The sequence below is a fragment of the Sinocyclocheilus anshuiensis genome, unplaced genomic scaffold (assembly GCF_001515605.1).
Source record: "Sinocyclocheilus anshuiensis isolate Anshui unplaced genomic scaffold, SAMN03320099.WGS_v1.1 scaffold1089, whole genome shotgun sequence".
In the NCBI taxonomy this organism is placed as follows: Eukaryota; Metazoa; Chordata; class Actinopteri; order Cypriniformes; family Cyprinidae; genus Sinocyclocheilus; species Sinocyclocheilus anshuiensis.
This window is the reverse complement of record NW_015555709.1, coordinates 1,787,899-1,813,844: the sequence shown is the minus strand read 5'-3', so window position 1 is coordinate 1,813,844 and position 25,946 is coordinate 1,787,899. Positions and strand designations below refer to the sequence as shown.

The 25,946-nt window shown below is 35.3% G+C and overlaps 1 protein-coding gene across 1 annotated transcript in view; it reads right to left on the bottom strand.

The window, feature by feature from the left end:
• Window positions 1-25,946, bottom strand: part of LOC107671876 (plexin-A1-like) — a 255,769-nt gene that overhangs the window by 97,229 nt on the left and 132,594 nt on the right. The window contains exons 5-9 of the mRNA XM_016464878.1: window positions 23,713-23,813; window positions 23,037-23,160; window positions 21,892-22,045; window positions 21,709-21,808; window positions 13,967-14,081 (exon numbers count right to left, since the gene is read on the bottom strand). Of these exons, the coding sequence (XP_016320364.1) occupies window positions 13,967-14,081; window positions 21,709-21,808; window positions 21,892-22,045; window positions 23,037-23,160; window positions 23,713-23,813 (594 nt within the window). The remainder of the gene's footprint in view (window positions 1-13,966; window positions 14,082-21,708; window positions 21,809-21,891; window positions 22,046-23,036; window positions 23,161-23,712; window positions 23,814-25,946) is intronic.

Below are 25,946 nucleotides of genomic sequence, written 5' to 3'. Positions count from 1 at the left end.
CCTGCCCCCCCCCAATAAAAAAAAAACATTTGCAGGTGATGTATGAAAGATGCAACACAGGGTAGCTCTACCCCTGATCCATCCAATCACAGCCTGATAGAGCGTCTGAACTTGTTACCCTCATTTCCTATTTACCCTGCCTGTGGTTCTAATTGAATGGGAGGAGTACGGAACACCAGCGGCTTTATTAAAATCTACCGGAGATATGAGCTAGCGCTGCCACGGCGAGGGCTCTGTAAACAAACCTGATGGGAAAGCCACATGCGGCTCGGTGACTCTGCAGAGTTCCATTGGGCTGCTGGTTTAATTGCCTCGGGCGGCAGTCTCCTTATTAATACTGTGCTGTGCTTTCGATTCGGTTGTGACTGAATAAATAGACTGTGATGCAGTCACCCCCCCCCCTCAATGGAGCGAGCCTGTGTTAGTGTTCAATTACTGTGTGGTACACAAAGGTGAGGGTTTCACTGCTAATGAAAAGGTGCAATTTGTTCAGAGTCAATAAAGGCCTGTATACTGAGCACAGAGAGCCCTTATCAGTTTCCCAAGAACGCAGCACACAAACCCAAAACTATATGTTCACTGCTAAAGGTTTAAACGGAAACGTGTTAACACCGCTGGTAATAGTCGGTTTACGGTCAGAATGATGTCTGCATGCTAAATACTTTATGTTTATGTTTAAAGGCTGAATCCTAAGCACATGTCCAAAAAACACAGTATTACCATGGTACCTGTACCATGTCCAAATAACTGTTTGAATCTCATGAATATATGTCCAGTAAATCCATATACGTGTGTGTGTGTGTGTGTGTGTGTGTGTGTGTGTGTGTGTGTAAAATTATGATATATAATGTATATTATACATTAAGTTTTAATAATAAAAAATTAAGCAAATAAGAAATTAAGCATTGTATAAAAAGTGAAAAGCATACAAATATATTAAATTATAATAATATTTAATTGATATATAAACATTAAAATATTAAAATATTGATTACATTAAAAGGTATATATTATATAAATTTTATATTTTATGTACATAAATGTATATAATAAATTCATTTTTAATATTAAAAATATTTCAAATAAAATAATTGTTTGATGTTTCATATACATTTTAAGCAGTTATACATATTTAAATATGCTATAAACATGTCATATAAATATATATATAAATGATATATTCAAATAAAAAATGTTATATGATGTATAGAATTATACACACGTGTAAAATTATATTCAATATATAACAATTTTTTTTTAAATATATAATATAAAAAATGATATAGTAAAAATGTCATAATTATGCACACGTGTGTATAATTATGATATATATTTTTTTAATTTATGTATTTATTTTATATACAGTATTTAAATTATGGAATGTGAAAATAAAAACACATTGGTTTATACAGTAAAATAAATACATTTAAAAATTCTGTAATATATTTTCTTTATATATTTTAGGCAGTTCATACATATAATTATATGATTTTTTTTTTTTTTGAAGAAAATTAGGCCTAATTTGATTTCTTTCTTTTGAGGTGAAATATGACTTGAACATGTTCTTGAAAGTACAATGGCACATTCTGATTGTTAAAAATGGTTGAAGTACATCATATACTAAAGAACCACTCAGTATATTAGATTCTGCTTTACATACCATCATATTAGTTTCTATGGGACATACAATTGGGCACATCTTCAAAGACCAATGCTTTGGCATCATTAGTTCATCATTAGTTCTGCTATCCCTTCACACTCAGCTTGTTTGTAAGTTTGTCAATTTGTTTTTTCACTAAACTGCCATGAAATCTAATTACCCTGATTAGCTTGGCTTCATTCCGAAAATAATCTGCAAATGTGACACAATGTAATTTAACAAAGTCTATTCAGCTCACAACTGCGCGAGGCAAAGGGGAGAAATGATAAGAGCGGCTGAGAGCCAATCAGAGAAGAGGGAGAGCTGCTATCGGTCATGCTAAGCCACCTGACTGGTGCTGAGAGATGCTTTGCTCGTGGCTCTGCCATTCGTTTCGGCAATCAAAACACACAGGTGGAGAACAGATAGCCGTAAACTACACATTTAATGAAACGCTCCAACCATCTGATAAGAAAAAGATGCCTTTTACAAGAGATGTGAGTCCAGCGACTCCAGCCCCATGGAAAAATGGAAATGTGTGTTTGAAAGGGTGTGAGAAAGCGAGGGGAAAAGGAATGGAAAAGGGGAATGGAAAGGACGAGAAAAAGGCAACATTTAAAGTATATATGTTTTTGGTAAACAAAGAAACAGATGCAGAAACAGAGATCCTTACAAAAAGTACCATGGTACTTTTCAAATAGTATAGTATTTCCATCAGATATCATTACTGAACTGTGGTACCGCAACGGTACTTTTTGTAAGAGTAATAAGACTGTAAGAAAGCACAAGCGCTAAAGCAAAATGGAAAAAACGTGGGAAACTATTTTATTAAGTACCCTGACAGGTGTCAAAACAGGGTTGAAAGAGCAGATCAGATGGCACACTTGCTGAGCACAACGGAATAATGGTGTACCGCGGGGATTCCTTTGAAGTGTTTCACGTTTTCTCCCTTTTACTGCCTTTATTTGCTTTGAAATGACTGCGGCTCCGGTGAGCCGGGAATCCAGGTTAGCATGCGGTGTGCACCCCCACAGCGCTGAATCACATAGTGGGAATGAGCTCGCAGCAAACTCACATGTTCAACTTAGAAAACTTCAAATCCATCTGACTGATGCTGAAGCACTCCACTGCGGCTTCTGCTGCAATATTTAACACTGTGCTATACTGCATTATAAATGCTTGCATGGAATGCCAGAAAATTCCACAATATGGTTATTTTTAGCATATTTAGCATAGCTCTGGGAATTAGTCAAGTTAATGGTCTTGGTTCGTAACCAAAGGAGAAATGAAATGAAATGATATAATGTGAGGTATTTGTAAATCAGATCAGCTAAAAGACGGTTTCAAATTAAATTCATAAAGTTTCGTGTTTACTTCCAATAGTCAAATGAGATAAAATAAATGAAATGAATGAAAAAATATAATAAAATTCGCTGCAGTTTCTGTAAAATAACCATATCCTGGAATGATCTGTTGTTCTAATCATGCATTTATAATGCAGTATAGTAAAGTGTTAAATATTGCATAAATAAATAAACAAATAAAAAAACATTTATAAAATATAAAAAGATATATTAAAAAGTTTGTTTGTTTGTTTATTTATTTTTTAACACTATACTATACTGCATTATAAATGCATGCATGGAATACCAGAATATGGTTACTTTACATATGGTTATTAGCCAAGAAATAAAATAAAATAAAATAAAATTTAGTATTTAGTATAAATTAAATTAAGTATTGGGGTGTTTTTCAGTCAGATCAACTATGATTTGACTAAAACACTGTTGCAAATTAAATTCAAAATGCAGTTTAAAAGCATCTAGTTAAAGTGAATACAAAGAATAATTATATTTAATTATTTGCATTGATAATCACCAATATGGAATGGATTTTCTCTTTTTTTGCATTAAAAAATGCCAATTCCAATCGTCGAATGACATAAAATAATCAACACAAGAGAATGTTTCAGGACTTCGAGTCTTGGGATTTGTTTTTCAAAACCTCCAACATCTTAAAAACAGCCCTCATGGTACAAGAATCGACACAACAGCAAAAGTGTTAGTCTGCATGTTAACAGACCAATGATAACAATAAAAAATGCAGAAAGAATACAAGAAAGCATCCCGTGTAAACAGTCCATTAGCTGGAGAAAAACAATACAAACAGCTTCTAAAGATATTTCTTATGATGTCTATTCAATGATTCACCCGTCTGTAACATGAATATAGACAAATGTCTTCATTTGGGGGCTTTTCTGAGCAAATATTGAAATATATGTGATGCATTCAATTAATTAATCTGCATATCATGTAATTAATTTGAATAACATTTCAAATGGACCCACAGCTGACGTTTAGTATGAAACGGACATGGAAACACAGAGAGCTGCAGTGTGCAGTGTGTAGTATAGGATTGTTGGGAAGCCGTGCGGCGGGAAAGAGGAGGGCTGTTTTTTGGCTCTGGTAGCTGGCAGCGCTGCTCTGCTAGTCTGCTGTTTGTTTTGCTCAACTGCTGCCTCTAGCAATGCTCCTGCAAGCAAAGCATGATATCTGCTGCTCTTTTCTTCCTCGTTCTCTCACATTCTCTACTTCTCTCTCTCGGTCTAAAGAAGCTGTGGTGCGATGCAGAGACGGTGCTCATGGAGTGTTAAGCAAAGTAAAGCCCACACTGCAAACACAGCAAATGCAACCCACTTCTGTGGATCATCCACATTCCCTCACTTCCGAGTTGGAAATGGATTTAAATAGCATAGGAACAGAATTCGTGTTCGAACCGTTTAGGATAAATATTCTACACTTAGAAATAAGCAATGTACTACAGTAATACTACAGTATTATATGAGACACCTAGGAGTAGATGGTATTTAACATGATCGTGATTCAGTACCATGGAACGGTTACAGCATTTCTTTGTAAGTGTAGCACAAATGTACCAAAAAGTGTTTTAGGCATAGTACCATGGTACTACCATATTATTTTTGGAAGTACTTCAGAGTACCATCTCTTTATATATATAAAAATATGGTACAGTGATGGTGTTACTATGGTACTTTAAAATATACCATGGTACTAAACTGTACCACAGTCTTTTATACTGCACTCCAGGGTGCTTCCAATAATACCATGGAAGGTACAAAAACTATGGTAGTACCTTAGTACTTTTGTAAGTGATATAAATACAGAAGTGTTATTTTGGTATTAGTTCTATACTATTATAGGCTTTATTGATATTTTGAATTGCCTTTTTTTATTTTCAGTTTTAATTTTAGTTATTTTGTTATGTGAGTGTCATTTTTATTATAATTTATATACTTAATTAATTAGAATTTATGCTTTGATATTTTTATTATTTGCTTTAATAATAATAAGAATAAGAAGAAGAAGAATAAGAAGAATAAGAATAAGAAGAAGAAGAAGAAGAAGAAGAAGAAGAAGAAGAAGAAGAAGAAGAAGAAGAAGAAGAAGAAGAAGAAGAAGAAGAAGAAGAAGAAGAAGAAGAAGAAGAAGAAGAAGAAGAAGAAGAAGAAGAAGAAGAAGAAGAAATAATAGGAATAATAAAGTTACAAAATATATAAACATTTTAGCTTTATATTTCATCTTATTTAGTTGCATTTTTCAGTTTTAACAGTCTTACTAATTCATCTTAATTTATTTCAATTAGTTGCCAACATTTTTTTTGTTGTTGTTAGTTTTATTAAAATTTATTTTAAAATTAAATGGTTTTTGTTTTATTTTTATTGCAGCAAAAACATTACAAAAAATCTTATCTATCCCAAACTTTTGAATGGCAGTGTATATATTTATTAATCTATCTATCTATCTATCTATCTATCTATCTATCTTATTTTTCATTTATTTATTTTTTTGTGGACATGGTACCATGGTAGTCCCAAATTATTTTTGTAAAATACCACGGTACATGTATTTCAGTACCATTCAGAACCAACTAAAACAGTGCTATTGATCTTACCAAAAGTGGCTATGACGGGTTTAGTTCTGAGGTTACTCACAGTACTTCATCACAACTATTGTTAGGGTATAGTAGGAACAACAGCGCTGCATTAGCTGGTCGTTCACATGTATCACTATTGACTGAGTCCTTGAACGACTTGACAAGCCTGTTATTATGTCTAACCAATTACTATCAACAATTCAAGGGCAGCATCACCAAAATTCTTTAAATCCTAGTAGCGTTTTTAATTACATATTTTGGCAAGTCTTATCAGGGCAACAGATGAGGAACTGAGCTGCCATCTAATTAATCAGTCTAGAGCTCGTTGGCTAGTAAGGGCCAAACGGTTAGGGGGAAACAACTCGTGGATCCATCCACTCTAAGAGGAGCCTGTTGTCGAATGAAAGGGACTTTGAAGTCTAAAAGGGCTTTAGAGTGTCCGCCCACACGGGGCTCGAAAATAGAGCGCCACTCAAAACTTAGCAAGATGTGGCTTAATACAAACCGATATGTGTTAGCAAACCTGGAGACCAGTTACTCATAGTGATATCGATTATATAAGACATTTCCATATGGCTACTAGGGAAAATACAACAATTTAAAATTGAGCAGTGGGTGGGTGTTTCAGTTTTAAGGAACAGGCTTTGGAACACCTGCCTTGGACTGAACATACTTCTTAGAGGGCATTCAGGTATTGAAATGCTATATATATTTAGAGATGCTATTTTAGGAAAAATATTGAGATTTTACTGTGAAACAGCATAAGCACAACATGTTTTCAACAGGCTAACTGAAGCACCACTGTTGAAAAAATTGCTAATTGCTATTGATAATTGAAAAGGGGCAACAATTGCCAAAGACAGCCATCTGAATGTGCATGGACGAAGCAATGATGCTTTAAAGTAAATTAATTTAAAGATACAACTTAATGATTTAATCATGCAAACATGTTAACAGCTAAATCACAACATGCTTTCAGTATGCTAATCCCAGTACTACTGCCAACAATAAAAATTCAACAAATATCAGTATAAGTAAAATAGATCCAAATATCAGTATATCACTATAAGTAGAAATCTACATAAACTAGGTTCATACAAACATGAATGTATGTGGATGAAGAGACAATGCTTTGAAGGAAATTATTTTAGAGACACAACTGAGATGATTTTACCGTGCACACATGCTAACAGCTAAAGCAGAACATGCTTTTAGCATGATAAAAGTGAAAAAATATGAAAGTTAATAAACAAACGAACAACAACAAAACAAAAATTAGTAAATTTTCAGAAAAAAACAATTCTATAAGAACTAGGTTGGTTGTTGGATGACTAGCAAACAAATTGTTCATCTTAACCCATCCTAGCTGCTAACTGCTATTGCTAAATGTGTATGGATGAAGCAACCATGCTACCAACAAAGCGAATTAATGTAAAGATGGAACTTCTTTGATATAATTTTGCCACGTAATCATGCTAAATGGCTAAAGCACACTTTTAAATATGCTTTTAGCATGCTAACGAAAGCACTTCCACCAAAAATGTTCAACAAAAACCATGTATACGTAAGTAAATCTGTATAAGCTAATTGCTAACTGTTGATATTTGCTACACAATAGCTCATTTATAACGTAGCATGAAAAGGATTTGCATTCTTAGCAAATACAGTAAAAAATCGTATTGACTAAAACTGTTGAAAACAGCATGTTAAAACAGCATGAGAAACCCGGTCCTGGCCCCGTATTCTTGGGCACCACCCAAGAAGTTGCAAGTGCTCGCGCCATCTCCTTGACTCCTGAATGTAAAATTCATCCTCGGTCTCCATTAGGCAGACAGACGCTGAGGCATCTGGAAATTAAGATTTAATACACTTTGAATAATTAAAGCCACAGATCAGTGGCAGCCCTAGATCCCTCCGAGAGGCCCAGTGCCAGAGAGAATGGGAACTGAGGGGCTTTGAGCTCTACTTGCAACACAGCGGGATGGACCGGCATCAAACAACAAAGGTGAGGGTGCGTGGCGAGGTCCCCGTTTCTGCTAATTGCCTTTCTGATTTATTGATTAATTACGATGAACACTCGTCGTCGTTATCCCGAGAGGATGAGGCGACGGGGTAGGATGAAGGTAGCATTTGATATGGAGTCACTCGAGGAACTGAAATGGCACGAGGTGAGGCATGCGTTCTGGGCACGGCTGCTGGAATACTGATCCAGAGACCGGCCCGGGATCAGAGGCATGGGAGACAGGAATTTGCAGAGCGTTTGTGGGAGCTGGGCAGAGATTTGAGAGAGGGAATGAGTGAGAGAAAAAGAGAGGGAGCGAAGGATGAAGAAATACCTGACAGCCAAACGGGACAGACGGTAAATCAGAGCTGGATGGAGTTGGGAAGCCAGAAGTGGATGCTGCTCTCCACATGCATTAGGAAACAAAGACCAGATCAAACCTGTGCAAATGCAATTCAGTTTAGTGCTAGAGGTCAGTGAGGAAGATATGGCCGGCCCATTAAGAATCTAATTCAGTGTTTATGTATTCTATTCAAATTATGCATGTTCTATAAGAGACATGCATACACATTGAAGATTAAATCAAGGTCTGACAAAAGCATCACGTCCTACATAACGGAAAATTAAGATGCTGCAAATTGGAACATGGCACTATGTTTGGACAAGAAAAAAATAAAATAGGACGTCTTGATCATTTTTCATCTAAATTGTAAGATAAGACATGTCCAGGTCACATTTTACCCAAAAATCAAAAGCAATAAAAATAATTTTAAAATGATATATTTATGATAATGTATATAATATATTAATACAACTAATCATATTAATAAATAAATACAAATTATATTGTACATAAAGTAAATTAAACTTATTTTATTTTATTGCAACAATATTTTCATGATAATAATTATGTTTTTTTTAAGTCTCATTATTCTTATTGGTGATTTTGATTAGATTCTCATTACTATAAAACAGCATAAATCTGCATAAATATAATTATTTTTTGTTACAGTAATGAGAATGAGTTTTTTTTTTTTTTTTTGCTTTACATTAATATGAAATGTGCACAGCTGTCATAAAATATAATCACAATTTATTATTATTATTATTATTATTATTATTATTATTATTATTATTATTATTATATATATGGGGCAATCTATGACTTGAATAAACAACTGGTTAAAGATAATATTCAACTAGTTACTTTTCCAAACATTAATAAATCAATTACTTTTCTGCAGATGCTCACAAGACTCAATTTCTATTATTTTAACAGTTTAAAGCTTTATGGACCAAACACAGACATTATGAAGGATCTAAAAATGAAATTACGGGCTCCGGTGACAAAATGAAATCTAAATGTCTTCTCATTTTTAATTAAGTCTCTGAAAGCAAAAAGGAAGAAAGTATAAACACGATGGATGTCCTGATAAAAAAGTCTCTGATCAACTCAACTGTGCAGCTTCCATATTCGGCAGCAGCATATTAGTGATACTGATTATTATTGAAGCTGTGAAAGCCGGGAAATATAGCCTTCTTTCAAGAAGACAAAAGAATGACTTGTTTTTGGTGACTGTGTAGGCTTTCTTTGAATTATCTTCCTGCTGACAACTATATTACCGTCTTATGTACTCGTACCACCCAGAAAAGCTTTTGAAATGCTATGGATAAAATATTTGCGGGAAGCAGCGTAAGTTATTTTATTACCAAACAACAATGTAGGTACAATAGCTTTGAGCAGAAAGCTTTTAATGCTAACAGATCTGAATGAATTATGAGAGCTATATACTGTCCTATTTACACTACAAGTCTTAAAACCACACATGCACCCAACTGATGACAAACACCCCCACAATCCTTTGCGGTTTCTGCTATTATCATGGGTGACATGTCTTTGTTTATAAGAGCAAACACAAGGCAGAGCATTACTGAATCGCACGGATCCCACGGGTGCATCGAGCAGTTCCTTGGCGATATACCACCCTATGACTTATTTATCAAAACCCCCATTTGTCTCATCGGAGACGCACACTAATGAGTCTCAAATGAGCGGGAGAACGCAGCCGTAACACCAGTTTCATCATCCTTAAAACAAACTCCATTCATTACGCTTATGAACAGGGCGACTGTATCTCAAAAGGGTTGGATGAAAGCAACTACGGCAATCTTGGGTTCCCAAGGTGGGTCAGCGGCTTTCATTCAGTCTCTCTGGTCCATTTACGGACAACCAATGTTGGCACATTATGAGCGTGCCTGCATATCAACACATGCTGTATAGCCTGGAAACAGAAAACAGCGTGATGCACACTGACTCCACTATTAATCCAAAACGATGCTGAACGCAGGACACATTTCAATATTCCGGCTCTGCACGACCTTCGGTGCGGATCTGTGAAATGGTCGGCCACTTTTGGCACTAGCAAAGGGCAAAACCGCTGTCCAAGTGTGACTAAATGAGCTACTGGCCGACAGCTGGGTTCACAAATAACGAATGCTGGAACAAATGTGTTAGCGGCGCTATTTGTTTGTTTGTTTATATGTATGTTTGTTTATTTCTCCTTGTGGATTCCTCAAGTGTGGCTTACTGAAGCAATTTTCCGCCTGGTCAGATTTAATGTGTTCCTCTGTTTATCCGCTGTCAGGCAAATGTTGATTTATATACATTTGATTTGCAAATGTGACTCATTACGCTCTGTGACGGCATGGTTTATCTTTCATGTCTTCGCGAGGATGTTTGGCTATTTTTTAAGGTAAGGTTGTTCGGAGACTAAGCTTTAATAATGGCAGAGATAAAGTAATTCTGAAAGGGACTGAGGGAACTGTATTTGCGGTCGTATATGTGGAAAAGCCTGCCTATAACTCATTGAAAGAAAGAAAGAAAGAAAGAAAGAAAGAAAGAAAGAAAGAAAGAAAGAAAGAAAGAAAGAAAGAAAGAAAGAAATAAAGTTGTTTAATAATGCAGAAAGAAAGAAAGTAAAGAAAAGAAAAAAGAAAGAAAGATATATTATTATTATCATCATCATCATCATCATTATTATCATTATCATTATTATTAATATTATTAGTATTTTCTCCTCAAGTGTGGCTCACTAAAGCAATTTTCCTCTTGGTCAGATTTAATGAGTTCACCTTTTTATTCCCTTTCTTTTTAGCGCTTATTTTACATTAATCACCAATAGGACAACAGCACTTGCCATAAATTTTTGTCAATAATAATAATAATAATAATAATAATAATAATAATAATGTTTTATATATATTTTTTTAAGTTATAGGTGTTTGAATCACTTTTCTGGAGTGAATATTGTAGTATATAATTTTAAATAAAGATTTAACTGCAAATACAGTTTCCATAAATACAACCACAAAAATCATTTATTATTATTACTTTAAGAATTATTTATTTAAAGCATTATAATATGATGATTAGTATTATTATTAAAAATATTATTTGTTTACTTAATTATTATTATTATTATTATTATTATTATTATTATTATTATTATTATCAAACAGTATAAAAGTAGTATTATTATTATTATTATTATTATTATTGTTATTATTATTATTATTATTATTATTATCACTATCACTACCATTCCTCCATCTACAGCCCAAGTCCATCACAGTCCAGAGACGAGAAATAACGACATTATTATTATTATTATTATTATTATTATTATTATTATTATTATCAAACAGTATAAAAGTAGACTCTGGAATGACAACATGGAGCACTGGTGTTAACCTTATGTTTATTTTTGTAGTCATCACCAGATTTCTTCTAAGATTCCAGAAATGCTGTCTAGGCAGGCACCTTCACTCACTTTTGAGACCCCACTGCAGATAATAATGAAAAGCAATCTCCGAAATCTCACTTCAACCACTGGTTATTAACCGCCGCTACCTGAAGATACCAGATCCGAAACACCTATCCTTCACTCCCTGCCTCAATTCCGCACATTCAACCACAAAACCCTACCAGTGTCTCACAGTGTCTCCACCCAATAAACACCCAACAATGCTTTTATTATAGTAAAAGTACAGTAACCATTTTTTTTTTTGGCAAATGGATTACCATTTGTATTCATTTTTACTACAACTATTTTTTTATTATTTTATCATATTTACAGATGAAACTGACCTGCACTTGAAACCCACTTTGCGAGCCGAAGCATTACCAGTCACGACTAATCGATTCATGATTTATTAGAGATTTAATTATCGAGTGGCGAATTGGAATGGAAATAATCGCTTTAGTACATTCGGCTGGCAACTATACAATAATAATATTAAAATAGCGGGCCAAATCGGCTGCCAGGCCACCGAGAATTGTCCCGGTTCTCCCGATGGCCAGTCCGCGCCTGATTTCCACAGACACGCAGAACGTGCAGGATTCATATATTGTCTTTTTTGCGGCTTAACATTCACAGACATTAGTCCATATCGTGTTTTGATTCAAGTGTACTGACCCATTTTTTGATTTATTCGTCCAAAATGTGGCATATTCCGTCCGCGTTAGGCTATAGAAATTCCGTTTTTATGACTGGATTCTACGAACCAGTCTGTGTTTTCTGCATCGCGGAAATTATAGGGCCGTATGTCTCAGAGTAATCAGGGCAATTCGGGAAAGAAATCAATGAAATCTGTATGTGGAAGTGTGTAAATATTCAAATGTAATCCCCTTTGTAATCGTTAACATTTTCATAAGTAACTGTAATTTAATTACACATTTTTTCTTAGTAACTGTAACTGATTACAGTTACATTTATTTTGTAATTAAATTACGTAACGCCGTTACATGTAACTAGTTACTCCCCAACACTGTAAACACCGCACCACCAACTGCCATGTCAATAGCATTTTTCCAGTGTTTATTACTCTCTACACACGTCATGGCAACTTCTTCATGACCTCATGTCAGGATATGACGTAATGACATCTAGCTACTCTCCAAATGAATCATCCATAATATAATAATCTAGGCGTAATACTAACTGTCAAATATAGTCTATTTTCTAGCTGAAGGATTATACTTAATGAATTTACATTTATTTATGTAGCAGACGCTTTTAACCAGAGCGACTTAAACAAATAAATTTGCTTAATAAAATATCATCTTAATGAAAAACTGTGTCCTTGATATTTGCATTATGCAGTAACCATTCTACAAAATCAATAAAGCTATCGAGGCCCTTATACATTATGAATATATTCAAGGATAAAGGGTTAAAGACATTTTGCTGCACACTGCACTTAACAGCTTTCTTTAGCATTAACTCTATTCACAATCCACGTAAACAAAAATAAATAATAATTTAAATAAATAAAAATTAATTTAAACAATTAAAATCATGAAAACTGAAACATAAAAATAATGTAAAAATGTTATTTTCATTTGTTTTTATTATTATTATTATTATTATTATTATTATTATTATTATATGTTAATATGATAATATAATGTCAACACATATTATTATTATTATTATTAAATACTACTACTAATAACAAATATTATTATTTTAATTGATATTTTTAAAACATCAACAACAACAAAACCAACAACAATAATAATAACAATAATATTATTATTACTATTATAAATTAAGTGTATATAATAAGACTTACATTAACATTAAATTACGGTGTACAGCAGTGGCTACTACTCAGGTGCAAGATACAAATGCATTGAGCTGGGATCTAAAATCAACTAATACTGAGGAATTGGATACTGCAGCACAGCAGGAAGGTGTTTGGGAGTGAACAGCGATAAGGCTGTGTGGAAAATGGTAAACATTTATGTACATTACACCCAAATGCCCCTCTCAATGGTGAAAGCACTGTTTAACAGCTGCAGAGCGCATGAACAGCCCCCTGGTCGACCCGAAGTGGTTTGAGATACAAATGCTCCCCTGAGATGACTTCGGCAGTCGAGAACGGGCATGTGGAGGATTGATGCGTGTGTGTGTCGGTAATCATAACCCACTGTACACGCGTAATGCCGCCTCGCACACTTCCAGCGCTCATACGAAAAGGAGGGAGAGATGTGATTGATATTGGTTTTTATGCAAATGTAGCATTTGTAAATGTACAACACGATACAATTTGCATAGTCATTCAGTCAGTGCTGTTTATAAGTGCATTAATCCAGCGCCGCTCTCCTTAGAACAGCTGCTCACACAAAGCCAGCGCAAAAAGAACAACGCTCGCAAATGGGACATGACCGCCCATGTGTGCATCTGCAGCCCTGGATTTGTTGGTGATGGGTCGCAAACATGAAAAGCAATTTTCGTTTAAATGAAAGGCGAGATGTGTGAAGAAAGTGCTTTGCGTGTAAATGTATGTATTGTATTGGACAGACTGACCTCAGACATGTTGACGCGGCCCTCCTGGAAAGAGCAGTCATTGGCATTGTGGGTACACATGTGTCGATATTTGCACCAGTGGCATGGAAAGGAGCCGTTCACACAGGAGAGACACCTATCAAGAAGAGACAGCGAGAGAAAATAGTATTATTCAGTTATTAATGGCCACATATAGATGCACTGTATATCAAACCATGACATTTTCAAACTACTGTACACTTTTTCACTAGATATATCATTAACTTGTTCTCAGAGCACTTTCGTAACTACATAGCAAAGCCCTAACACCAACCCAGAACACCCCGGCAACTGCATAGCAACGCACTAAAAATTATTCAGAACTAGGGCTGTGCAAATAATCGAATGCGATTATCGTGTGCATCTCGTCAGTAAAGCCGGTTCTGTGATTAGTAGTAAATCTCCATCACCTGCTTTCAAATGGAGCGGCATTTACTACACAGAGCCGTAGTTCACTGACAAGCTACGCAATATCGCATTCATTATCGCCGATGTATCGCCTGCGATAATGAATGCGATATTGCGTAGCTTGTCAGTGAAATACGGCTCTGTGTAGTAAATGCCACTCCATTTGAAAGCAGGTGATGGAGGTTTACTACTAATCAAAGAACCGGCTTTACTGACGAGATGCGCATGATAATCGAATTCGATTATTTGCGCAGCCCTATTCAGAACTCATTAGAACCCATCTAGCAAAGCGACAGCACTCACCAGAATGCTCTAACAACTGTATTGCAGCACACTAAAACTACCCAAAACACCCTAGCAATCACATAACGATGTGCTAAAACACTCAGGACACCTTAGCAACACCCTAACAATAACTCAGAACACCCTAGCATTTGTATAGTAACTTACTTACAACCACTAAGCCCTAGCAACCACAACTCAGTAATAACAACAAAGCCCTGGCAACCACCCAAAACACCCTAGCAACTACACAGCAATGCACTAAAACATTTAGAACACCTTCGCAATACCCCAGCAACAACTCAGAACACCATAACATTTGTATGACTCACTAAACACAAAGCCCTAGCAACCACCCAGAACACCCTAGCATTCACACAGCAACTTATTAACAACCACTAAGCCTGAGAAACCACCCAAAACACCCTACCAACCAAACAGCAATGTGCTAACACAACCAGAACACCTTAGCAACACCATAGAAACCACCCAGAACACCCTTGCAAATATACAGCAATGCACTAGGCAAGGCAAGGCAAGTTTATTTATATAGCACATTTCATACACAATGGTAATTCAAAGTGCTTTACATAAAAGAAAAGAAATTTATATAAAATATATATAAAATCACAACAATAAAACAAGGAATTTCAAAACTTTGAAAACTTTAAAATCAATCCTAAATATAACTGGAAGCCAGTGTAAGGACCTGAGGACTGGTGTGATATGCTCAGATTTTCTGGTTCTAGTCAGAATTCTGGCAGCAGCGTTCTGGATGCACTAAAACACTCAGAACACCTTAGCAACACCCCAGCAACAACTCAGAACACCCTAGCATTCGTATAGCAACTCACTAACCACAAAGCCCTAGCAACCATCCAGATCACCCTAGCAATCACAAAACAATGCGCTAAAACGCACAGAACACCTTAGCAACACCCCAGTACCAACGCAGCACACCCTAGTATTCCTACAGCAACCTACTAACAACCACAAAGCCCTAGACACCACCCAAAACACCCTAATAACCAAAACTCACTAACATAGCAATCATAGAACAATGAGCTAAAATGTTCAGAAAACCTAACAACACCCTAGCACCCACTCCGAAGACCCTAGCAACCACATAATGTACTGAAACACTCAGAACACCTTAGTAACACCCTAGCATCCACCCAGAACACCCTCTAGTCGCAACAATAGAACAATGAGTTAAAATGATTAGAACACCTTAGCAACACATTAACACCCGCTCCGAAGACCCTAGCAACCACATAATGTACTGAAACAACCAGAACACCTTAGTAACACGCTAGCATCCACCCAGAACACCCTAGCAACAATAGAACAATGAGCTAAAACATTCAGACCACCTTAGCAACACCCTAGCACCCACTCAGAAGGCCCTAGCAACCACACAATGCACTGAAACACTCAGAAAGCCTTAGTAACACCCAAACATCCACCCAGAACACACTAGCAACCACAAAATAATGAGCTAAAACACTCAGAACACATTAGCAACATTTCACTGCTGGTCATATATTCCCTATATAACCATGTATGTGACAAATAAAAATCTTGAATCTTGAATTAGCAACACCCTAGCACCCACCCAGAACCCCCTAGCAACTGCATAACAACACACTAAAAACTCTGAACACCTATGCGACCATCTATCAGTGCCCTAACAATACACTAAAGACACTTAGACCACTATTTATTAATTTAGCGCCCTAGCAACCATCCATTACACCCTATTTCCAAGATGGTTTTTCAAATGAATCTAGTTCTTTTATGTCTTCTCTTTCCCTTTCTCAACACTTTTCATCTTTCAAGCAGAGGTGACGGAGAGCAGGTGGTGTGAGATGGACAGAAAGTGAGACAGATCAAAGAGAGCGAACGAACGCTCTAATCAAAATACATCAGAAAAGAAAACCAAAAACACACAAACACAATCCAATCATTCAGGCATTGCACACAGAAAATTACCACAGAGCAAAGCTTCACATTCAACAGATTAAAATGACTAATTTACATCAATAACACTGATGATTTGTTCAGTTAAGACATTTAACGACTGAGCCCACATTTGACAAGAGTTGGCACCTCAAGGTGAAAAAAAATAAGAATGCCAGACACGTCACAAACAACACTGATCTGTCAACTTTCCACACATTGCACCGAGACAAAGATGTAGGTTGGTTTCGTTGCTATGGTTACAGAGGAAGATTTTGTTGGTGTTTGGCAGGGGAGGACAAGGACTCTGATCTGTACTCTAGTCTCATACTCTAGTCATGTCTCAAAAAGTCATAATAGAAGAGTTGCATGGGAGCAGTTTCTTATCACACGTTCGCCATGAACTCCAGAATGAATTGAGCTTGACATAAGTGGTGGAAACAGATTTGTGCAGCACTTCTAAACCATTTCACAACTGTATATTAAAGGTGAAGTGAGTAATTTCTGCACCACTAGTGTCACCAAATAGAACAGATTTCCAGAACGCTCCCTCTCTCTGCCATTGGACATTAAAGACAAAATAAAAAACTGTTAAAGGTCATTTTAAAAATAATAATAATAAAAAATAAATAATGATGTTTTTCTGTCAATATGGGGTGCTGTGTGTACATTAATGAGGAAAAAAAATTAACTTAAATGATTTTAGCAAATGGCTGCAATATAACAAAGAGTGAAAAATTTAAGGGGGTCTGAATACTTTCCGTACCCACTGTATATAAATTGCATTTTACTATAATTATGAATATATTATTATTATTTTAATAAAATGTAAACAAAATAAATATTCGAATGCTAGAATTCAATAATACTATAGAACTGTAAAGTAATAGTTTTGCCATATTTGTATATTAGAATATATTATCAGACAATTAATTATATCTACTATTATTGTTATTTTTACTATTATTATTATTATCATCATATTATGTGACTACTATAATTGATTCATGCACAAATGAATCGTTCAGAATATTGTGCATGAATTAAACAGGGTTGTTTTTAAATTCATGATGAGTTTAACAAAAAAAGTATTTTAATACCAAATGAAATACAAAGGGACCTGGAACACCTTTAAATTACTTCATTAAATAAAGAAACCAATTTGCTAAAATAAAAAGAGCTTCGAGCGCTACAACTCAAACGCTGAAGTACGGTCTACACACAGTGTAGTATTTCCACAGTATTGTAAAACACACTCCGTGAGCTGCATGTAGCTCACCGCTCCCAAATTCTCCTCAGACGCCCAGTGCTTTTCTCTTATCATGAAAAGGCTTCTGCGGTCAGCGAGAGCGTCACAAAGAGGCGAGAAGTGCGCTCTACGCCTCTTCCCCTGTCTGTGCCAAATGTTCAAAGGCTTACGCTCACGTCCGCTGCTGGTGCATGATAAAGCTTTCTCCTCACTCCGCTCCGACTACATGAGACACAAGAGCTGCTGAATTAAAGGACTGGTTGAACCTGACGAAGAGAAATAGAGAGATTCTAAGGGAGAGGAATGAAAAAGAGGGTGAGAAAAGGAGAAAAACAAGGATGCAGCAACAAAAAAGGAAAAGAGAGGGAGAGAGAAAGGGAAGAGAGCAGAGCAAAACAGGCTAGAGGAAGAAAGAGAGGGGAAGAAAGAGGAGAAAAGAGAGAGAGGCGCAGGGAAGCAACCACTAATGAATGTCACATTGGCACACTTTGATCTTGTATTATTCAGATCTTACTTCCTGAAAAGGCACCTACATTACAACCCATCACTGCTGACACGCACCTCAAAAGCACCATGTCATCCTCCTCACTGCCTTTGCAGAACCGTGAAACAAAATTTGTGACAAAATACACTTTTCTTTCTTTTCCCCCTGAACTTCACAGAAATAAAATAAAATAAAACAAAATGTTACATTAATTATCATTTAAATTTACACAAAAAAGAAAATTGTAAGAACGCGTTCATATGTACATTATATATTTGACATATGCAAGTCTAATGATAATGGTAATAACCAGATGTCACAATTATAAATGTATATATATATAAATAAAATTAATTAAAAAAAAGAATAATATATAAAACAAACTAACAAATAAATGTTGTTGTTATTATTATTATTATTATTATTATTATTATTATGAATTGAAATTATGGTGCCATAAAAACTAATAGCACATAAAAAATGCATTAAATGAATATTACACATTATACTTTAAAAATAAATAATAAATGTTATTTTTATTTACTTTTAGTAGCAGTGTTATTATTGTTGTTGGTATTCAAATATAAACAAAAATAAAGAAATTTGTTTGTTTGTTAATGTGTACTTTATATATTTGATATATGCTGATATTTAATAATGATTAATAATTAGCTAAATGTGGTGCAAACCTCAAAAAATTAAATAAAATGTAAATAAATAAATACATAAATATAATAATAATTATTATTATTTTAAAAAAGATAACTGTTTGTTATATATTTATTTTAATATTTATATATTATATATTTGACATGCAAGTATAATGCTGCTAAGCAAACTTGGCAAACAATGACAATAATGAGACTCACAAGACAGGAAACCAGACATCACAATTACGTGATGCCAAACCTCACAAACATATAAAACACACACACACACATACACACACACACACACACACACACACACACACAGAGAAGGGACGGTCTATTCAACAGTGTGTATCTCCTGTGCCACACGCATGGGCTCTTTTCATATTAAAATGCGCAAGCTACTGCTAACCTCTCAGCCTTGTGAGTGCTTTATCGCTTCAACAAAAGCCACAATCTATCTGTCTTTTTTCCGATTTTCCCTGCTTATTCATTTCGTGCTCCTCTTGTTAAAAATGCATCGGGCCCCTCGCATGCTCGATTAAGTCGTCCCCTCCCCCTGTCTCATGCTAAACTCTAATATTGTTACGCTGCATGTAAATAGCTAGCAGGGTAATTTGCCGTGCCAAGCAGGCACCCCTCTGCCACACACACACACACACACACACACACAGAACAGAGACCCTGTGATCACTAGAGCCAAATCGTGTGCCTTAGTCACACTCACACACACACAAGGAGCACCGGGTGAGCACTTGATCGCGTTCAGCTTTAGATGAAGTGGCTGTGTCGCTAATGGGACAGTGCCATGCTAATGTAAAGCCTGACTTAATGAACGAGAGCGGGAGAGGACAGGAGACACTGGAGCTCAAAACATCTGGAGCCGCTCCTGTCCGGAGCACAACCTGTTGTCTATCCAGAGAGAGGCGGGACGAGAAGAGGAAGAGAAGAGAGAGTGGGAGCCATGGGACAGAGAGAGAGAGAGAGAGAGACTGGAAATAAGGTCAAGAGAATGAAATGTGGTGGTGGGATCAGTATAGTTTATGAAGAGGCTCAATGACATACGCAATTATTAATTGTTTAAAACTACATACACACCTCTTATATGATATACATTTTCAATTCAACTTCTGAATTAAAATTAATTTAGCTATTTTTTTGTGGGGCAAAAAGATGTCAGTAATAAAGGTGGCGCAATAAAGTCTCATTAAAAGACAGAAATAAATTATTTAATTATTCAGTAAATGCTTTGTTTAAAAGCATAAATAAACATAAATGTAGAAATAATATAAAATTAAAATATATTATAAAATGAATAAGAAATGATGCAACTTTGTTTATTGGTTTAGGATATTATTTTTATTTAAATACCTTTGAACACTGAATCAGTGTCATTTTAATTGAATTTAAATTACTTTTTTTTTTTTTTTTTTTTTTAGATTTTATTGTTTTCATTTTAACTGTAGTTAAAGTGTTAGTAATTTTGTTGGGTTATTTGTGGTGTTGCCATTGTTATTGTTTTTTTTATGTGTATATAGTTTTTAAAAAATTAAATTTTTTAGTTTTAGTTGTAAAAATTTTAGTTTTAGTTATTTTAGTATATAAAGCTAAAATAAATGAAAATTAGGAAGTTTGTTGTGGCAACTATATGACATCTTAATAAACAGTATGTTCCGGTAATGTTAATAAGTTTTTATATTTTATTTAAAAAAAATATTTTTTTATGGTTTTAGGTTTAAATAATTATAATAACTCTATACACTAAATAAAAGTTAGTGTGACATAACCAACATGCACAAAGCCATTTCGTAGTCATGTGTCAAGAACACCATAAAACTGGAAATATTACAGAAAAAGTATGTCAAGGTCAGTAAGCCTCCTAAAAATTATGAGACGGCAAGGTTAGTTCATGTTGTCAGATGTAACAATCCAAAGACAATTTCAGGATATATGTTTTGTAAGAAAGCTATTTCATGAAAATTATTTTCTAAAAACTTTGTTACAGATTGTAATTAATTCTAACTTAATGACAAAAAACTATTCAAAGAAAAAAAAAAAAAAACTTGAAAATGAAAAACCTGAAACAGAAAATCTGAAAAAAAAAATGTGTAGAACTTTAAGTTAATATGCTTACACTTTCTTATATATTGAAGAGAGTCAAATTATTATTATTTTTTTTTTTTTTTTTTTACTCAATTTGACATTTATAATAAAAATTTAATTTTAGGAATAAAAGTTGGAAATCAAAATGAAAACAGATCGCCAAGTCTTTTGTACATGCATTTTAGAATGTTTCTTCCTTTTCATCATTACGGTTATCTTTATTCGTCATTGATCCGAGAACAGAGGAAGGATGGATTTAAACGAAGGAACATGAGCAAGAGAGAGCGAGTGATGTAAGAACTGCAGGAATATAACTCATGAGCAGTAAAGCTGGACGGCTGAAGTCAGGGAGGCTCATGAGTCGTTAATGAAATGACATTAAAAGTCTGATCTCATCCCTGATCTCAGCGAAAAACTGCTAACGGCACACAAAAATAACATCCCTCTCTCACTCTGAAGCAGTAAACACACACACACACAGAGCACGGTCCCATAAAAATACACTTGTCTTAGTTTGAACGAAAGAGATGGGGAGGAAGAGAGTTAGACGACAGGAAGCTGCCTTCTCTCTTTCCCGTGTGAAACTTACGACTGATGGACACTGCAGTTGTAGAAGACAAAATCCACGCTGGCAAACTTCTTCCCCGTCTCCTTGGATTTCAGATAGACCTTCACCACTCGCTTGTCACCTGCCAGCAGACACACGGTGAGCTTCAGCACTTTCTAACAAGCGTTAGGAGGCTTTTAAAGGAGTGTGCGCATGTCGCCTTACCCTGGTTGCGCGTCATGGGAGCGATCTCCCGTGCAGAGGGGGACAGGCAGTATATACGTCCCCCCATGATGTGTCCCTCCGTCTCAGTGTAGTCCTCAAATGAGCAGTTAACACCCGCAGCCAGACTGGGAACATTCTGAGCCTGAAGAACCAGCTGCAGAACCGAACACAGACCAGGAGACAGGAACAGGTTTCACTTGCAGTACTTTATTGGCATGACAAACACTGAACATTTGTACAAAAAGACACCTGGACTTTCATATCCAGATACTATCTGAATATTTTTAACCGTGTAGCATCTACATCACATTTCCTATGAGGCTCTTATTGATGGAAATTAGAAGAGAAGAAAATGGGACAAAAAATGTTTTAAACAGAGAAATTTTGAGATTTCAAATACAGTCCATGCATTGAAAATCTATCTATCTATCGATCTATCTATCTATCTATCTCAAAAAAAGATTGCATGTGTTAATCTGTACATTATATATTTGACATATGAAAGTCTAACGATAACGGTAATAAAAAGACAGGGAATTAAATGTCACAATTATAAATGTATATATTAAAAAATAAATGCAAAATACATAACGATATATAAAACAAACAAACAAATAAATGTTATTATTATTATTATTATTCAACATTATTTAGATATTGGAATTATGGTGCCATAAAAAAATAACAGTAATTCAAAAATACATCAAATTAATATGACAAATTATAGTACAATCCATGCATTGAAAATAATGATAAATTGATAAATAATTTATCAATATTGCTACTCATGTCGATAAATACTTTTTTCTTTTAAATATTTTTGTAAAAAAATAAAGCATATAATTATTATTATTATTAATATTAATAAAATATAGTTGAGCAAATCACAAGTGCAATGAGTCTGTTGTCTTTATGACGTAAAAGCAGAATAAGAAAAGCAATTAACATTTAATGGCACAGTAATACATAATTATTTGCGACATAATATTACTTATGTCGCTGAATATGCAAAACAAAAATGCATTTACATTTATACTGTCATTAAATGTGGTCAAAATCTGCCTCAAACCACCTCCCAACATGTTTTCAATTATCCTAATCATAATCTGATTACAATAAAAGCCATTTCATTCACAAACACTTGCCTGAACTTCAGACATGGTGACTGAAATATTGTTGGGCTGCACCATGAGTCGGACGCACTGCTCCAGTCTGGAGGCGAAGCGCTGCGGCTCATCAGCTCGCTCACAGCGGTCCTTACGTGAACATCTAAACACAAATATTACTCAGCAGGGGGGACAAAACCATTATAATCAATTTCTAAGAACAATCAACCAGCGCGATCAAGTACATACTTTATTAGTAAGCTGATTATAGATTTGGAATAACACTGTGTGGTGTGATGAATAAAACTTCAGTAGAGTTCAAACAAAACAACAAAACAAAAACAAAATTTGTATACCAAAATTCTTGCTGCATTAGATTAATAATAACAAAAAGTAATGAATAAATAAATTAATTTACTTAATTAAAAAGTACATACTTCAGTACGCAATTTTGGATGTTGCTTTGGTTTCTCTTTTCCATACTGGTCCAAGTAACATTAAACATGTTCTGCTTGGCTGTTATTGTCTCATAGCTAAGCATTTTTCAGACAGATACACTGTCGCTGGAAACTTGTTACATAACTCCCTAGTGTCAGCATAGCAATTAGCCTTATTAAACAATACAGTCTACAGTACGTCCCGATTCATATAGCCGTGTAAACGCGTGTGTACGTGTGTGTGAGCAGCTGTGGGGTCAGGAGGTGCTGATACTTACACACTGTGCAGGACACACCAGCCGCAGTGGGGATCACCAGAAGCCAGACACTCGCTACAGCTGCTGTACTGCTCACAGCTCTCCACCGGCACCCGGCTCACCTACACACACACCACGCTCAGAATTAGTCAACTAAATCTCACTAGTTCTTATTTCAGTATGGATTTTTATCTCCAACTGCAGGTAGAAAATATTTCACACCAATAAAAACACTTTTCCACTCAGTATTTGTTAGCTGTGAGCTATTAGCTTAGCAACATGCTAACGCCAGTGTCTGACTGGAATCAGCTCCAAATTTCCTGTGAGAAAAGTTTAAGTTAGGCTCATATGACTCATCTGTTGCAAATTGTTATATATATCACAGAAATTTTTTCAACCTCCATTTTTAAAAACAGTACAAAAAGGAAAGAACTTGACAACACCTGTTGAAAAACCCATACCTAACCAGCATATGCTGTTTTTTTCAACAGGGATGGAAGCAAATGGTGTTAGCATCTAGCAGTTAAGTTTATTCACACATTTTTATTTTTATTTTACACTCATGCATTTTGCAGACACTTTTATCATTAGCGTAATATTCAAGTAGGGCTGCACGATAAATCGCATGCAATATTTAATGCAACGGCTCTGTGTAGTTAATGCTGCTCAAGTTGAAAGCATGCAGGTGATGGAGATTTACCGCTGATTACAGAACCGGCTTTCTGACAAGATGCGCGTTAAATATCGCATGCGATTTATCGTGCAGCCCTAATTTCAAGGTATACATTTTCTCATTCCCTGGGATCGAATGCACAAGTACACCATTGCTAGCGCCATACGACAATAAAGACAGATGGAAATATAGATAATGATCAACCTGCTTGATGCTTTCAGAGTGCTATGTGAAATCTGAGCACTGCGGTGCAAAACAGAGGTTGCCACATTCACCATCACTGTCAGCAGTTCAACAAACACAGTTACTCATTCACACAGACAGCTTGCATACTACATATTACATATTACAAACATCCAACAGAGAGGACAGCTGACTGAAACACGCTGAGAAATATTGCCAGCCACACGTCTACTTTCATATAGTTTCATTCAGAAATCATAATGTTTGACTGGCATTCGATCGGCTCTCTGGAGACTGAATGGCTCCGTTCCAAACCTAGACAGCTGCCTACCTAGACAACATTTATAGGCAGGAAAGATGTGTGCACTGACCTTACTTTATATATATATATATATATAGAGAGAGAGAGAGAGAGAGAGAGATTTTTTTATTTTTAATAATACACTTTATTTAATCATAATAAAGACATAAATATTTCAACTCCTCACAAGATCAAAGATTAGCTCCTCCTCCTCCACCGTACAAAAAAATAGAAATATAACACCACTGTAGTTTTAAAAGTTTCTATATCTTTCATTGCTTTATAATACTTAAATTCCACAACAATTCTTGAACTTAACAAATGCCTTAAATAAAGATGTAATCTCTTGATCAGAGAAAGAGAGAGAGCAACAGTTGTGATTTTCAAGGCAAAAGGATCAAAAGAAAAAAAAAAGACAGAAAACGAGTGATGATACAGTACTGATGCAACAGTTTGACATATCAAATACATAGTGTTGTGGTTCTGGTTTTTGGGGTTGGCCATAAAAAGAGAGAGATTGCAGAGACTTTGTTGGGGTGGGGAGTGTACGGCGTCTGGAACATTTAAATTAAGCCGATTTTCCAATCGGAGAGTTGAGCATTGTGTCCTACCTCTGCTCTTTGTTTAAACGTCAGGGCTGGAGACTATTATACAGCAGCCATTCATACGAGAGAGAGAGAGAGCTCTCATCCCTCTCTATTTAAACAGCTGAAAGAGAAACCAATCATCTCTCTACAAGGAGGAGGAGGAGGAGGAGAAGCAAGGGGTATATTAAATATAAATAACATCTGCAAACGAGGCACGAGGCATTTGGGTCACAATGGAAAAGTATCTCTATCAGAGAAAGCAGGAGGGAGAGAGCGGAGCAACATTCAGTCATTGGTCTGGAAGGGTCTTGGACCACACATAAAAGTTAAGAGACACCCCTTTTAACAAACAAACAAATAAATAAACAAAACAAATAAATAAATGAAATAAAATAAATAAAAGCATATGTAAACTATTGCCATGACAATGTTTGTTTTTGCAGGACAGTAAAAAAAAATAAATAATAATAAATCAATTTGTTTTATTGTAATACATAGTTATATATATATA